The following is a 15,724-nucleotide window of genomic DNA, read 5'->3' on the forward strand; positions in this document are numbered from 1 at the left end:
TGACGTCGCTTACATGTCAGAAAAAAATCTTCTATCTCTAGAACTGAACCAGGTACCTGGACTTTAAGTACCAGTGCGGCTCTGTAGTTAGATGATCACGAGCTGGCAACTTTTTTTAAATATAAATATGTTTGTAGTAATTCAAGTACAGGATTCGACAGCATGCAACTGACAGACTGCAGCTTCCTTATCTGGGAGTTATCAGTTTTTACAATCACTAGACCTAATCTGGGTCATCTCTTGCAACACAGCTGCATCAAAGTTAGCTCTGGGCCCCTTCCTGACATAAAGCTGTTTCTGAAAACCATTAGGAAGTTTAATAGAACAAAAGAGTAAGTTAATTTCCACTCAGGTTAATGATGTTAGTGAATTTGGTCCTAGTTTAGTTGCCTATCCGTGCATATTGAAAACAGTTTGACACCAAATGAGCCTAAGAAGTGGGCAAAAATACCTCTATTTTCTTCTTTGAAATGAAATTACGTAATTTGCATCTTACAAGGGGAGACCAGGACGTTGGGACCACAGACTTACTGTAAACTTTGTACACCTTTAGTGGGCCATTAAAACGACATAATGTGCAAGCAATAAGGTGCACTACTCTAGCAATTCCGAGAAAATCATAGGGGAAGTTTTACGAGTCTGTATAATAATTGATATATCTGTGCGTAACGTTAGAACTTCGTAAGACACACGTGTATAAGGCGACAGTTCGATTCCCGCTCAAACCTCCATTTTTGTAGTACAAGTAGCACAAATGTAAATTTTGTGATATTCAAACAATTTGCACTTACATATTCGTTCTTCCTACATTAGCAACGTCTCACCGCTGCACGCGTTAACCGCCAAATGAGGCCTGCCTCTGTGTCTGCTTCTCGAAGAGTCGAGGTGCAAAGTAGTTCCGAGTACCTTACCAGACGGCATGTATAAGGGATTTTTCTCGTTCTTTTACTTGTAGACAGTTATAAATATGTTTGTTCTAATAATTAAATTTGATTAAAATTAGTAAGCAGTCAAATACCATGAAATTCACTAAAACAACATGTAAATACACGTAGTTTCTTTAATTACATTATCTCTCAAATGTCATATAAATTAGATAATACGATCAGTGTTGAAATAAATATAGATTAAAAGTTAATTGCGAGCGGTAGTCGAACCGTTGCTTCGTGCTCGTCCGTGTTACAACAGTCGAACGCTAACCACTTTTTTTATCCCATTTTGTTCGTTATTGGTCGTTATATTTGTTGCGGGCGGACGTCCCATGACGCTTCTTCAAGTTTATCGTTGATCCATTCATTCACTTTTTTATTACAGAGGGTAGCTAACACTCTGACCGAACACAACACGTTGAGTTACCGTGCCGGACCCCTTGACCACCATGAACTCTAACGTTTGCCACTTACGCACAGATACATCCGCTACGTAATAGACTCGTAAGACTTCTCTCGCGATTTTCTCGGAATTGACCGGGTAGTGCACCTTACTACTTGCACATTATGTTGTTTTAATGACCTACTAAAGGTGTAGAAAGTCGGAAGTAAATCTGCGGACCCAGCGTCGTGGTCTCCCCTTGTTAGTGAGCGTACACAAGCACAATGGACAGAAATTTGTGTACCCCAGTGGGCATGTCACAAAAATTGTGAACACCCCCTTTACCCTTGATAATGTCCCCAATTCGGCGAGGAAGAGAGTCCACTACGTTCTTCATGAATCCGGTATTGGGAAGTAGACCTTGTAGAGATACTAAATTACAGAGGTGTTCATTGCTATGATCCGCCCAATGTACCTAAAAGTCCCAGACATTTTCTTTGGAATTAAGATCGGCTGATTTAGCGGGCCAGTCTAGATGCGTTAGGTACAGTTCATAACCTGTCTCGTTCACCTTGTGTAATATGGAGAGCATTATCGCCTTCACTCAGTGGCAAAATGTGGTGAATGTCTTCGACAGTATATCCAGCGAGGCAAGTGGCTGATTTCGCCACACACTGCTTCCTATTTTACCGGCAATAGAGCAGATCCTGTCCTTCAATAAATTCACATAACGAGCCTGTACATCCAGCGTGCAGCCGTGGTTCGTGGCTAAAGATTCCTTCCCTGCGACGTAGAATTTCCTGCAGGACGCACCGCAGTCCGCCTCCGGCCAGTTCTCGATTTGATATTCTGAAGGGAATTGTTTCATATGGATGTTTGTGAACTAGACAGAAAAAAATGTTCATATGTGTGTGAAATCTTAGGTCATTAGTACCTAAGCTTACACACGACTTAACCTAAATTATCCTACGGACAAACACACACACCCATGCCCGAGGGAGGACTCGAACCTCCGCCGGGATTAGTGGCACAGTCCATGAGTGCAGCGCCTTAGACCACTCGACTAATCCCGCGCGGCGAACTAGACAGATTGCTGCAGCATTGCACCTACTTTTTATTGACACTGAAGTTTATTTAGGAAGTTTTGCGTTTCGGTGCGATGACGCCAATAACCATAATATATTACGAGGTCTTGCTGAAAAGTAATGCCTCCGAAATTTTATGTGAAAACTTCCAAAGCTTTTTAAACAAACAAATGTTATTATAATTATTCTTCTTTACTCTTCATGTCTGCATATTTATTTCTCAACATAGTCAGCCTGGTGACGAGCACATTTCTTCCAACTAGAGACCAGTTAGTTGATACCGTCAGGCACCGTCAAACTACGGCCAGGATAAAGTAATTGTGTGGTTATTTTATAATAACAGCACCTAACAGCCGAAGCCAATACCTTAAACTTACGTTATGAGCTTCTAAAGATTATAGTTTTCCTCCTCAGTAACAAACAAAAATATCTACGGAGACAGTAACATTTTAAGATGTGCTTAATTTTAACGGACGTCGCTAAATTCGACAGCGAGCTAAGTCAACTTCGCTACTTACTGCATGGAGGCGGGAATGCGCATTGCACAGATCTTCCAATGCGGTACTTATTTGTGGTAAGGAACTTCAAATTAATTACGGCTGTTGTAATGCAACGCAGTGATTGGAAGAAGCCTGGCGCTTAAACCATTTAAAAAACTGTTGTGATGGTGTCTCATATTCAGTTTTTTTCTTGAGTCATCAGTCTTGCGAGTAGTTTGATGCGATCCATCACGAATTCCTCTCCTGTGCCAATCATTTCATCTCAGATGATTATTTGTTGTATATATTCCAATCTCTGTCTTCCTCTGTAGTTTATTCAATAGTGCATTTGATTGCAGTATAAATGCTATTACGAATCAAAGTGCTTTGCACATATAGTAAAACAAACAACTCTTAACCACATAACTGTAGTGTCACGACTGTCAGATCGCAGAGGTTGCCAGCAATCTGAAAGAGATCACAGTCGATAAAAAGTGTCCCGAATGGTGCCGACCTGTAACAATCAGTCGTCTTATTGTGCCCTTGCCGTAGCTAATCTTTTGAGGGCTCATAATATATTTATTTATGTAGGTTACCAATTAATAATAAGTTCGGTGGATATACCGCCCGAGATGTCGCCCCACAGAGCAGTATTGGCTCTCGAGCAAAGAAGTTTGACGACCACTGCGTGTACACTGCTTGACTTTGTTGACGAAGCCACAACCTCAACGCTTCATCACTATCAAAGTGAAGACCTCAAGGTGTTCTTTAAGTTTTGGAAGCAGATGAAATCGGATGGGGCCAAGTCGGGATTATATCGAGGGTGATCGATGACAGTGAACCCAAGGCGTCGGATTGTTGCAGATGTCGCAGCGTTCGTGTCTGGTCTGATGTTATGCTGAAGGAGAGAGTGCTCTATGTGTAGACGAATTCTTCGAATTCGAAACTCGAGTGCAGCACACTGTTTCTCATGCACCGACATAATTACGTTACACACCGCCATGTTAAACACTACAATTTGGAATCCTCTAGCAGCAGAAGGCTGACATGAAGAATAAAGGTGCAGAATGTTAATTACTTAAAATTTAAAGACTTAGGAGATTTCACATAAAAAATTTGAAGGCGTTACTTTCCAACATGCTCTCGTACATGAAATATGAACAAAATAAAAAATAATTACGCTAGTTAGATGCCATTATTCTTAGCTATTATTCTTAAATACCGTACGCTGCTTTCTGGCTTTTTTTGTTTATGTTAAAGTTCTCGTAAACTTACTTCGAAGTCAAGCAACTACAACATGACAAAACAGTGAAAGATACTATGAAGCTTTTCTCATTTCATCAGTGACATTTATATTTAAATATGTGTCTTTTAATAGCATTACAGTATTTTTGTAAGTTATTACTCTGTCCAGAATTCCGTTTAACTTATTAAAAAAATGACTACACTACCATACTGTTACGTCATTGGTACAAACAGAAAATGGTGAAATACTTGGAAATATCGATCTCTGCTATACCATTCCACCAAATTTTGAAGTGCTCGTCATTACTAACTGTGGTATTTTCATACCTGATTTTGAACCAAGTTTTTTGTGACGTAAATGTATGATCCTCCACTATAGGTCTCAAAAAATGGTTCAAATGGCTCTGAGCACTATGCGACTTAACTTCTAAGGTCATCAGTCCCCTAGAACTTAGAACTACTTAAACCTAGCTAACCTAAGCACATCACACACATCCATGTCCGTGGAAGGATTCGAACCAGCGACCGTAGCGGTCGCTCGGTTCCAGACTGTAGCGCCTAGAACCGCTCGGCCACCCCGACCGGCAACAGTTGTTTCATTTTCGTTAAGACCATAATTTTATTATATGTGCTAGCCCTGTTTTTAAGCATTTATTTATTAATAACAGCATTGTTGAATAATTTTTGCAGCCACAGGTGTGCCAAACGAGAAAAAGTTGCTTTACAAGTACTAAAAATGTTAATTACGTTTTTCGTACCAGTAATAGACTCTTTGAGCGGTGAAAAATATCGACATACTTTGTAATAAAGAGTTAATATCATAGAGCTGATTTCTGATTTCTGTGATCGTATGGCCACAAATTTACTCGACGTGTGCTACACAAATTTGCTGGTGTGAGAGTGTGCTACCAGTCAATTCGTTGAATAAATACAAAATTTGAGCAAATTTAACCTGCACACTATGTATGCGCTTTGTTCAAATGGTTCAAATGGCTCTGAGCACTATGGGACTTAACTTCTGAGGTCATCAGTTCCCTAGAACATAGAACTACTTAAACCTAACTAAGGACATCACACAAATCTATGCCCGAGGCAGGATTCGAGCCTGCGACCGTAGCGGTCGCGTGGCTCCAGACTGTAGCGCCTAGAACCGCTCGGCCACGCTTGCCGGCTATGCGCTTTGTTAAAGTAGTTCAAATAGGAACCATAGTTCTAATGCATACGGTAAGGAGAATGAGTAGTAATGTATACGAATAATATTGACGACGGCTGAAGTAGGGAGAATATAAAATGCAGCCTGGTTGTATTAGATTGGTGCACAAGTTCGTATCGTTTCTGTTTTCCATGTTGACATTCCTGACGATATGGGTAAATTTATCGATTGCCATTTTTTATTCTTAGTTCATTGTTGCAATTTGAGTTTACGTATTATCAATTTGTCATTTGGAGATACTGCGTGGAGCTGTGGACGCTAGAAAATGAATATTTTCGACATATTCTTTTGTTTGAGCTCAGTAGAGGGATGACAGCAATGGAGACAGCCAGACACATATCCGCAGTGTAGGGGGGTAATGTCATTGGGCAGAGAATGGGAAGAAAATGTTTTTCTCGTTTTAAAGAAGATCGTTTTCACATAAGTGACTCTCCACGTTCAGGAAGACCTTCAGTTTTTGACGAAGATCGTTTAAACGCATTAATCCGCAATGACCCATGTTAGTGTACTTCAGAACTAGTAAATGTGATGAAATGTGATCTTTCCAACGTAATGCGTCATTTTCATGCAGTAGGGATGGTTCAAAAATCTGGTGTATGGGTGTCGCATGCTCAAAGCCAAAATAACAAAAATCAACGGGCTGCCATTGTGACGAGAAACGGTGCCTTCATGCTAATATAAGGAAAGGAATGGCTGAGACCAAATAAAACAGCAGTTCTCTGTATAAAGACCTGCACGCCTCCACAAAAGATAATGTTATGCATCTGGTGAAACAGCCATGTTCGGAGCGTATTTTCATCCGGAAAGGAAGTTCCTTGAAGGTTGTTCGATGGAGAGACTATGAACGCGGAATGGTAGTTGGAGCAAGACACATGGGGCATTCCATTTCGGAAATAGTTAGGGAATTCAATATTCCGAGATCTACACCGTGAAGAGAGAGCGGAAAGTGTGAAAATCTGGGGGCGCAAGATCAAGTGCATAAGGTGGGTGCGGAGTGACTTCCCAACCTGTATAGTGTTTTTTGTCAATCTAGCAGAATGCGGGCGGCGTTATCTTGGACTAGCGTCACTTCACGCAGCCTTCCTGGTCGTTGTTCTTGAACTGCGTCTGCAACACGTCTCAGTTGTTAACAATAAATGTCAGCTGTGATGGTTACTCCTTGGGGAAGAAATTCGTAGTACGCCCTACCATTGCTGTTCCACAATTTGTATAATAGCGTGCTACGAATTGCTTCCCCAAGGAGTAACCCTCATTGCTGACGTTTATTGTCAACTGAGACGTGTTACAGGAAGGATGCGTGAAGTGACGCTACTCCAAGTTAACGCCGCCCGCATTCTGCTAGACTGACAAAAATCTCTATGTAGGTGTTGCGTTGGGAAGTCAATACCCACCCATCATATTCACTTGATCGTGCGCCAACAGGTTTTCACTCTTTCCGCTCTCTATCGAACAACCTTCAAGGAACTTCCTTTCCGGATGAAAATACGAACATGGATCGACGAGTTCTTCGTCTAAAAACCAAGTGATTTTAAAAGTCGCGGAATCGAAAAGATACCCCAGCGTTGGCAAACTGTTGGAAATAGCGAAAGATAATATATTATCGGTGACTAACACTTCTGTTACGTGTATCCATTGTGTTTATTAACCTTATGGAAAAACGCAATGAACTTATGAACCAACCCACCAGCAAGAGATACGTTTCCGAAAAAAGAGAAATTTTTAATATGTACTATAAACTGAAGTGTTAGGAATTCACAACTTAAGGTTTTTTCAATGGATTGTGGCCTTGAGCGGCAGTGAAACGTGGACCATAAGCAGTCGAGAAGAGAACGGAAATCTTTGAAATGTGGTGCTACAGAAGACTGTTGAAAATTAGCTGGGCACATCGAATAAGTATTGAGGAGGTACTGAATAAAATAGAGGAAAAAACAAATCTCTTGCACATCTTGACTAAAAGAGGGAACTGGTAGATAGGATAAGATCCTGAAGCATCAAGGACTCGATAATTTGGTAATGGAGGCAAGTGTGGGACATAAAAATTGTAGAGGGAGACAAAGGTTGATTACCGCAAACACGGTCAAATGGCTATAAATGAGACGAACAAAATTCGTGGAATACCTTCTAACATTGCGTCGGACCTCCTTTTGGTCGGCGACGTAGTCTGGACTCAACAAATCGTTGGAAGTTCCCTGCAGAAATATTAAGCAATGGTGCATCTATAGCAATTCATAATTGCGAAAGTGTTGCCGGTGCAGGATTTTGTACGCAAACTGACCTCTCGATTAAGTCCCGTAAATGTGTCGCTGGCCGTTGTGGCCGAGCGGTTCTAGGCGCTTCAGTCCGGGACCGCGCTGCTGCTACGGTCGCAGGTTGGAATCCTGCCTCGGGCATGGATGTATGTGATGTCCTTAGATTAGTTAGGTTTAAGCAGTTCTAAGTCGAGGGGGCTGATCGCCTAAGATATTAAGTCTCATAGTGCTTAGAGCCATTTGAACCTTTTGATTCGTGTCGGGTGATCTGGGTGTTTGGGAACATGAAATCCATCAATGACTGCAAATTGCCTCCAAGTAGACAAACATAATCATTTACAGTCAATTATGGTTCAGTTGAAACAAAGGACTCAGTCCGTTCTGTGTAAACACAGTCCGCGCTATCATGGAGCCGCCACCAGCTTGCGCAGTGCCTTATTGACAACTTGAGTCCATGGATTCGTGGGCTCTGCACCACACTTGAATCCTACTATCAGCTCTTACCAACTGAAATACGGATTCATCTAACTAGGCCACGGTTATCCAGTCTTCCAGCGTCCAGCCGATATGGTCACGAGCCCAGGAGAGATGCTACAAGCGATGTCTTGCTATTAGCGATGGTACTCGGGTTGGTTGTCTGCTGCCATAGCCTATTAACGTAAGATTTCGCCGCACTGTCCTAACAGGTACGTTAGTCGTCGTCCCACATAGATTTCTGTGGTTATTTCACGCAGTGTTGCTTGTCTGTTAGCACTGGCATCACTACGCAAACCCTGCTGCTCGTGGTCGTTAAGTGAAGGCCGTTGGCCACTGCGTTTATCAAATGGTTCAAATGGCTCTGAGCACTATGGGACTTTACATCTGAGGCCATCAGTCCCCTAGAACTTAGAACTACTTAAACCTAAAACTAACCTAAGGACATCACACACATCCATGCCCGACGGAAGATTCGAACCTGCGACCACAGTGGTCGTCTGGTTCCAGACTGAAGCGCCTACAACCGCTCAGCCACAGCGGCCGGCCTGCGTTGACCGTGGTGAGAGATAATGCTTGAAATCTGGTATTCTCGGCGCACTCTTGACACCGTAGATCGCGGAATATTGAATTCCCTAACGATTTCCGAAATGGGATGCCCCATGCGTCTAGCTCCAACTACCATTCCGCGCTCAAAGTCTCTTAATTCGCGTCGTGCTGTCATAATCACGTCGTAAACCTTTTCCCATAAATCACCTGAGTACAAATGCCAGCTCCGCTAATGCACTGTCCTTTTTGAACCCCGTGTACGCTATGCTACCGCCATCCCATGACTTCCGTCACCTTACTGTATGTTGCAGTAGTTATTCGGAATGAGGCTTGCACAGGGCATAGTAGAGGGGAGAGCTACGTCAAATGAGTCAGCAGACTGAGGACCACAACTCAACAAGAATGAACGAAGATTAAACACCTGGAACCAGAAAATAAAATCGGAAGAATTTCAAAGGTAGATATATCGCTATATTGCTGCATTTAATAGCTCCAAATTCGATGTTTTTCGGTATCTTTACACTCTGGTGCATCAGGAAACTATTTGATAATGCTACTGATGCATAATTTATCAAAACAGAGACGCAGCAAACGATCAAACGAGCTAAAAGAACGTCCTGTTGACGGCGAGGTCATTAGAGACGGAGCACAAGCTGGCATTCCGAAAGAATGGGGAAGGAAATATGCAGTGACTTTTACGAAGGAGTCATCCAGGCATTTGCTTGAAGCGATTTAAGGCGAATCACGGAAAACTCAAATGCAGTATAGAACCTCAAACCGAAAAAGACATCAGAGCTGCGACACTTGTTGCAAACAAGCGAAATTCCCTTGACTTTATCTCTCGAGAGCTTTAAGCCAAGTTCATTTCATTTATCGCATGCAAATTACTAACATACCTTTGAAACGCGTGTACAAACTACACGGTGCTTTTGAACAGTATCTTCTGTAGCAGCTATGTAATGACATTCAAAATTTGTAGGGCTCGTAGGTAAAAATCTTACGGCATACCGTAGTCAAATGACTTCTGCTATCAAGACATATGTCCAAGTAAATGGCAGAACCTAGCAAAATTTTTTAATGCAGCCCATTTTCAAAATAATTTAGTTCCAAATGAATCGTAATCAAACCTTGTTTGTTGCAACAGGTGATGCAGCTGCGGTGGATCGTGTTGTTGCTGGTGCTGCCGGCGGCGGCGCTGGCGCAGGCGCGCGGCGACAGCCTGCAGACGGCGCTGGACGCGGTGACGCGCCGCCAGAGAGACCTGGCGCTGCCCGCGCGGCCCTCCGGCTACTACGCGCTCAGCCAGTACCGCCACCAGGCGGCGCCCGCCGCCGACGACGACATTGCTTTCCTCGACACCGGCAGAGACTTCACAGGTGCGGCAGGCCACCAGTTCTCCTTACAAGAAACCCACGTAGATGTCTCACAAACGATTACTTTCCTACTAGACGTTAGTGTACAGATATCAAAACGAGAAAAGAACCTCACTCTAAGAAGCAACTACACAACAATAAACCTACTCCAGAATGAGATTTTCACTCTGCAGCGGAGTGTGCGCTGATATGAAACTTCCTGGCAGATTAAAACTGTGTGCCGGACCGAGACTCGAACTCGGGACATTTGCCTATCGCGGGCAAATGCTCTACCAACTAAGCTACCCAAGCACGACTCACGCGCCGTCCTCACAGCTTTACTTCTGCCAGTACATCGTCTCCTACCTTCCAAACTTAACTTTCTGGAAACATTCCCCAGGCTGTGGCTAAGCCATGACTCCGCAATATCCTTTCTTTCAGGAGTGCTAGTTCTGCAACTTTCGCAGGAGAGCTTCTGTAAAGTTTGGAAGGTAGGAGACGAGGTACTGCCAGGAGTAAAGCTGTGAGGACGGGGCGTGAGTCGTGCTTGGATAGCTCAGTTGGTAGCCGGCACGGTAGCTCAGCGTGTTCGGTCAGAGAGCCGGTTAGCCTCTGTAATAAAAAACTGAGTGGGAGGATCAACCACCGGACTTGAACAGGATGTCTTGCGACGTCCGCAACGACCAAACACAACGATCAATAACGAACAAAAATGAAAAAAAAAAAGTTGGTAGAGCACTTGCCCGCGAAAGGCTAAAGTCCCGAGTTCGAGTCTCGGTCGGGCACACAGTTTTAATCTGCCAGGAAGTTTCAGTAAACCTACTGTTAGCAATGTCCTAAGAATTTTGTTTCAGGTTATCTGCCAAGTTCTCGGGTGAAAGCTACAGGTGTCCAAGCCTCTGTCAAGTGCACGGCAGGGGGTACTCCCTCCTCCCCTGTCCTTTTATTCTAGTTGTGAAGGTTTCTTCCAATTCCATTCTCGTACGGAGCACGGAATTATTGCTTAAACGCCTCAGTTCACACTGTAATTATTAACCTAATCGTAGAGTGCGGACTTGTCGTGGACTGGCCACAAGGCCTGTCACTCGCCTCTTCCGTACATGACCCAACTTAGTGACATTAGGGAGAGTGCAATAATACTTTTTACTTCAGATTTGGGCTACTGACAAAATTACTTTTCTTTTGACATGCATCTCAGTTGATTAAATTGATGTTTGATTAAATTGTTGTTTCTTAGGTTGTCACAATTAATCTTTAATTATTCGTTATCAGACCAATTCTGTCCGACGGTTTGAGATCACCTTTGGCCGCTGTAAACAGAGGACTATGGGCTCGTGCGGGTGGACGAATTTTCCAGGTGCTAATTTGATAAATTCTACAATATCACAGGATGCTGAATACTGGCAGAGGCTGTTGGTTTCAAATTCAGGCGAAGGCTATTTACCGCGGAAGGACAAGAGAGTGTCCGCCGTTTTCGTGGAACTTGCCGCCACTTCAGCTGTCCCAGCTGCTGGGCAGTGGCCTCTGACCGCCGCAGAGGAGCTAAACAGTAACCGCAGCGCTGGTTAGGTTAGCTATACGGCCCTCTTCTTGCCGGCGGAAGCTTGCTATGTCGAGGGCTCCTCGGCTACGAAAGGGACGAGAGACGCCAAGATCACCACAGTTGCTGTTAGTTGATCGATCTGAACGGAGGTGAGTATTACGATGGTCGTGAGTTCAGGACCAGCCGTCATCTTGACTTCGGTGAGCATGATTTGTGCAACGTTTGCTGCTACTCGCGAGGTTACAGATAGTTAAATTCACCTCCGAGTTCACATTCAGTTGCAAAAAAATGGCTCTGAGCACATGGGACTTAACTGCTGAGGTCATCAGTCCCCTAGAACGTAGAACTACTTAAACTTAACTAACCTAAGGACATCACACACATCCATGCCCGAGGCAGCATTCGAACCTGCGACCGTAGTGGTCGCGCAGTTCCAGGCTGTAGCGCCTAGAACCGCTTGGCCACTCCGACCGGCATTCAGTTGCACTCGTAGCTATGTTGCCAGTCATTCAGTATGCAGTAGACCGGGAACTTTCTTAAAATCATACGGGAATAATTGTCTGAAGTGCCCAGTTTGGCTTCCGTTACCTTTCATACTACTGAAGAAAGTTGTCCGTGTTTCCTCACCACGCACTTTCTTGTTGTTCAAGAGCTGGACCATTTTAATTTAATACCTTTCATACGACTGCATGATTTATATTTTATATTCTCGTCCTGCAACAAGAAGCAGCAGGGCATGGCTTTCGTAAGTTTACGGTTATACTCGTGTGTCAGGCTACCTCGGCATTTCATTACGTGATACTGGAGAAAGAAAACAGCAGCTCTTACCAGAACATACGCGTTTTTTCTTGTCAGCAACTTACATTTGTTGTCCTGTCTGTTATGATAATTAACCATCAACTGAATCCCTTCTAGAAGAGAATTAGTTCGGTGCGAGCCAGGTCGGGGCAGGAACTGAAAATGGCTCTGAGTACTATGGGACTTAACTTCTAAGGTCATCAGTCCCCTAGAACTTAGAACTACCTAAACCTAAATAACCTAAGGACAGTACACACGTCCATGACCGAGGCAGGATTCGAACCTGCAACCGTAGCGGTCGTGTGGTTCCAGACTGTAGCGCCTAGAACCGCTAGGCCACTCCGGCCGGTGCAGCAGCTGACAGTTGGGTGAATTACGAACCGCACTCTTTCAGGGAAACAGAGAAATCGCCTGCATAAGATATTATTTTGTCATTTCTCTTCAAATTAACCTTCATTAATGTTCACGCCATCGTCTACAGCAGCGAACGACCGCTACAACCTCTTAGTAGCCCCTAAGGAATCGATATGTAACGGTTTTTAGCGTATTTCTACATTCCTCACTTACGTTGTTTCTTGAAACTTACTAACAAGAGGACCACACGGCAAAAGGATTTTTGTATTTTTTCATATTTAACCCACGTGAAGTTTAGAACTCAAATCCCAGTCTCCCAATGGAGCTCGATGCAACTCTCAAAAATTTTCCGAGGTCCTTTAATACCGTAAGCAAGATAAATTTTTCCACAGATAGCACGGCACTGTTGCAGAATATTCGCCTGTAGTGTGGGGGGCTGGGTTCAGATGCCGGCCGATGCAAATTTTTAAATGCTTTTCGAACATTTTCGTCATCTGTAAAATACATAAAGATGGCAAAAAAACTTAGGCGCTCGAGACTTGTTATGGCTGGACCGCTGGTTCCTGTCTTGTTTTCGTCAATATTTTTTTTCGTTTCTTTCCATTCAATTCGAAGACCGACATGATTTCAGTATAAAATTCATCGAATAATGTGGTAATTAAGAGGTATATTCATTTTTATGAGAAATGCACCTCTTCTTATTTGTAATCGCTTATCGCACACAAAAATCCACATCCCATTGCAAATATAAAGTCTTAGTTACCGATCTTATATAAAAGATTTTTGATAAAGATTGCTTATATTAAAAAAGAAATTACACAATCTTTGTGTGTTTCAAGTTTCACGGACGTGCTCGTAGAACAAGCACCTTTGTATAAATATTTATCACGACCAGGGATCGAACCTGGGTCACCTACAAGACAGCTGTGCATGCTACCAGAGCCAAGTGGCCGGTCAAAACAAGTCTCGCTTTTGGGTATTAAAGATGGTGGGAAAACTTTGAGAGCTGTATCGAACTCCTTTGGGTGACTGATGTTTGAGTTCTGCAATTCAGGTACCATAAATATGAAAAAACACAAAAATCCAATTTCCGTATGGTCTCCTGGTGAGTAGGCTCTCACAGGATAGCTTGCGTCTGTGTTCACGTGTTTGCCAAATCAGTTTTCTCAACACCTCTGTGAAGCTCCTCCATCGGTCAACATTTGTGCTGCCCATCTATATACATGTTCAGTACCCCTATTAGTTTTATTTAGTAAAGGTGCACATAGTAGACCAATGCTCTAAGAAGGGTCGCAAGAGCGTATTGTAAGAGCTCTTCTTTATAACCGGCCGCTGTGGTCGAGCGGTTCAAGGCGCTTCGGTCTGGAACCGCGCTGCTGCTACGGACGCATGTTCGAATCCTGCCTCGGGCATGGATGTGTGTGATGTCCTTAGGTTAGTTAGTTTTAAGTAGTTCTAAGTCTAGGGGACTGATGACCTCAGATGTTAAGTCCCATAGTGCTTGGAGCCATTGTTGCATCTTCTTTATAGACTGATTGCATTTTCCTGTATGCTACCACTGAACTGAAACCTGGTACCTGCTTTACGCACGACTCAGTGCATATTTCATATCCCGACGAATTAGTACACCAAGATATTAAAATAAGCTGAATAATTCCAGCTTGTGTCTCTTTCAGTTTTTGTTTCGTGCTGTGACAAATTTTTACACTTCCAAACGTATGAAGGCAGTTGCAAATTTCCCACCACTTTGAAATCTTATCAGCATCTGAGTGGATATTTGCGCGGATTTTTTGAGACAATGCTTCATTAGAAGAAGTTGATGTCATGGCTATCCTGTGGGAAGGATCTGTTGGATGGAATGAATAGTCTGATGAGCACACACTATGGATTGAGAGAAAACCTAACACAAAAGCAATAAGGAGGAGCAAAAGTGGGATTAACGATAAACTTAACATCGAAATTGGTCACCACGAAGCAGACAAAGGTAATAATTCTGTGACGAGGGATGAAAAATAATACGAGGGTTGACTGAAAAGTAATGCCTCCACCTTCGTAACTCTTCAACAGCACTGGTATGTGGCAGGTACTGGCTTGTTCCGTAGCCTCTTCTCTACAGCTCCAATTGGCGGAAGCCTTAGCATTGAACGGTTGTGTTGTTACAGTGCAAAGTATGGAACCCTGCGCAGACGGTCAGTCGATGCTATGTAACCAAAGTGCAGTCATTGAATTCTTGACAGCAGAAGGTGTCACCCCAAAGGAGATTCATTAGAGAATGAAACCAGTTTGTGGTGATTGTGTTGATGTGAGTGCTGTGAGTCGTTGGGCGAGTAAGTTTAAAGTTGTTGAGGTGAGAACATCTGACCTGCGTGACAAGGACTTGGACGTCCTGTGACAGCAACCACCGAGTTTCACAAGCAAAATATTGACAGATTGATTCAGGACTAGCGTCGTATCACTCAGAGAGAAATTGCAATCCCAATCGGCGTTTCACAAGAACGTGTGGGTCACATCATTGCTTTGCTTGGCTATCGGAAGATCTGTGCACGATGAGTACCCCGGATGCTGACTCCTGAAATGAAAGCGCACAGACTTGAAATTTGCCAGGAACTCCTCTCGCGTTACGAGAATAAAGGTGATGTCTTTCTCCATGCAATTGTGACAGTATATGTTTCTGATGAAGACGGTGAGAGAACTGTGAGACTGTGGTTGCGAAAACAGAGTGTCGACTTCTTCCGTGACGGCTTCAGAAAACTTGTTCATCGTTGGCAGAAATGTATCCAATTGGCTAGTGATTATGTGGCAAAGTGAATATTGGTAATTAAAGATCACATTCTAAGAATTATTTCTGCGTTTGACTTATTAAAATATTCCCATCCAAACACAATTAACGAAGGTGGAGGCATTACTTTTCATTCAACCTTCGTTCTTGACGGACGAAGCAAAGAGGACGTAAAAGCAGACTAGCAGAGACAAAGAGGACATACTCGGCCAGGAGGCTCACTTGCATCAAACACAGACCTTCATTTGAAGAAGAAATTGTTGAAAATGTACGTTTGTAGCACAACACAGTAT

General features: G+C 43.3%; 1 protein-coding gene across 1 annotated transcript in view; it reads left to right on the plus strand.

The window, feature by feature from the left end:
• Positions 1 to 15,724, plus strand: part of LOC124716706 — a 267,069-nt gene that overhangs the window by 152,696 nt on the left and 98,649 nt on the right. The window contains exon 2 of the mRNA XM_047243251.1: positions 9,750 to 9,981. Within this exon, the coding sequence (XP_047099207.1) occupies positions 9,753 to 9,981 (229 nt within the window). The 5' untranslated portion in view covers positions 9,750 to 9,752. The remainder of the gene's footprint in view (positions 1 to 9,749; positions 9,982 to 15,724) is intronic.

This window comes from Schistocerca piceifrons, chromosome 1 (genome assembly GCF_021461385.2).
Source record: "Schistocerca piceifrons isolate TAMUIC-IGC-003096 chromosome 1, iqSchPice1.1, whole genome shotgun sequence".
NCBI lineage: Eukaryota > Metazoa > Arthropoda > Insecta > Orthoptera > Acrididae > Schistocerca > Schistocerca piceifrons.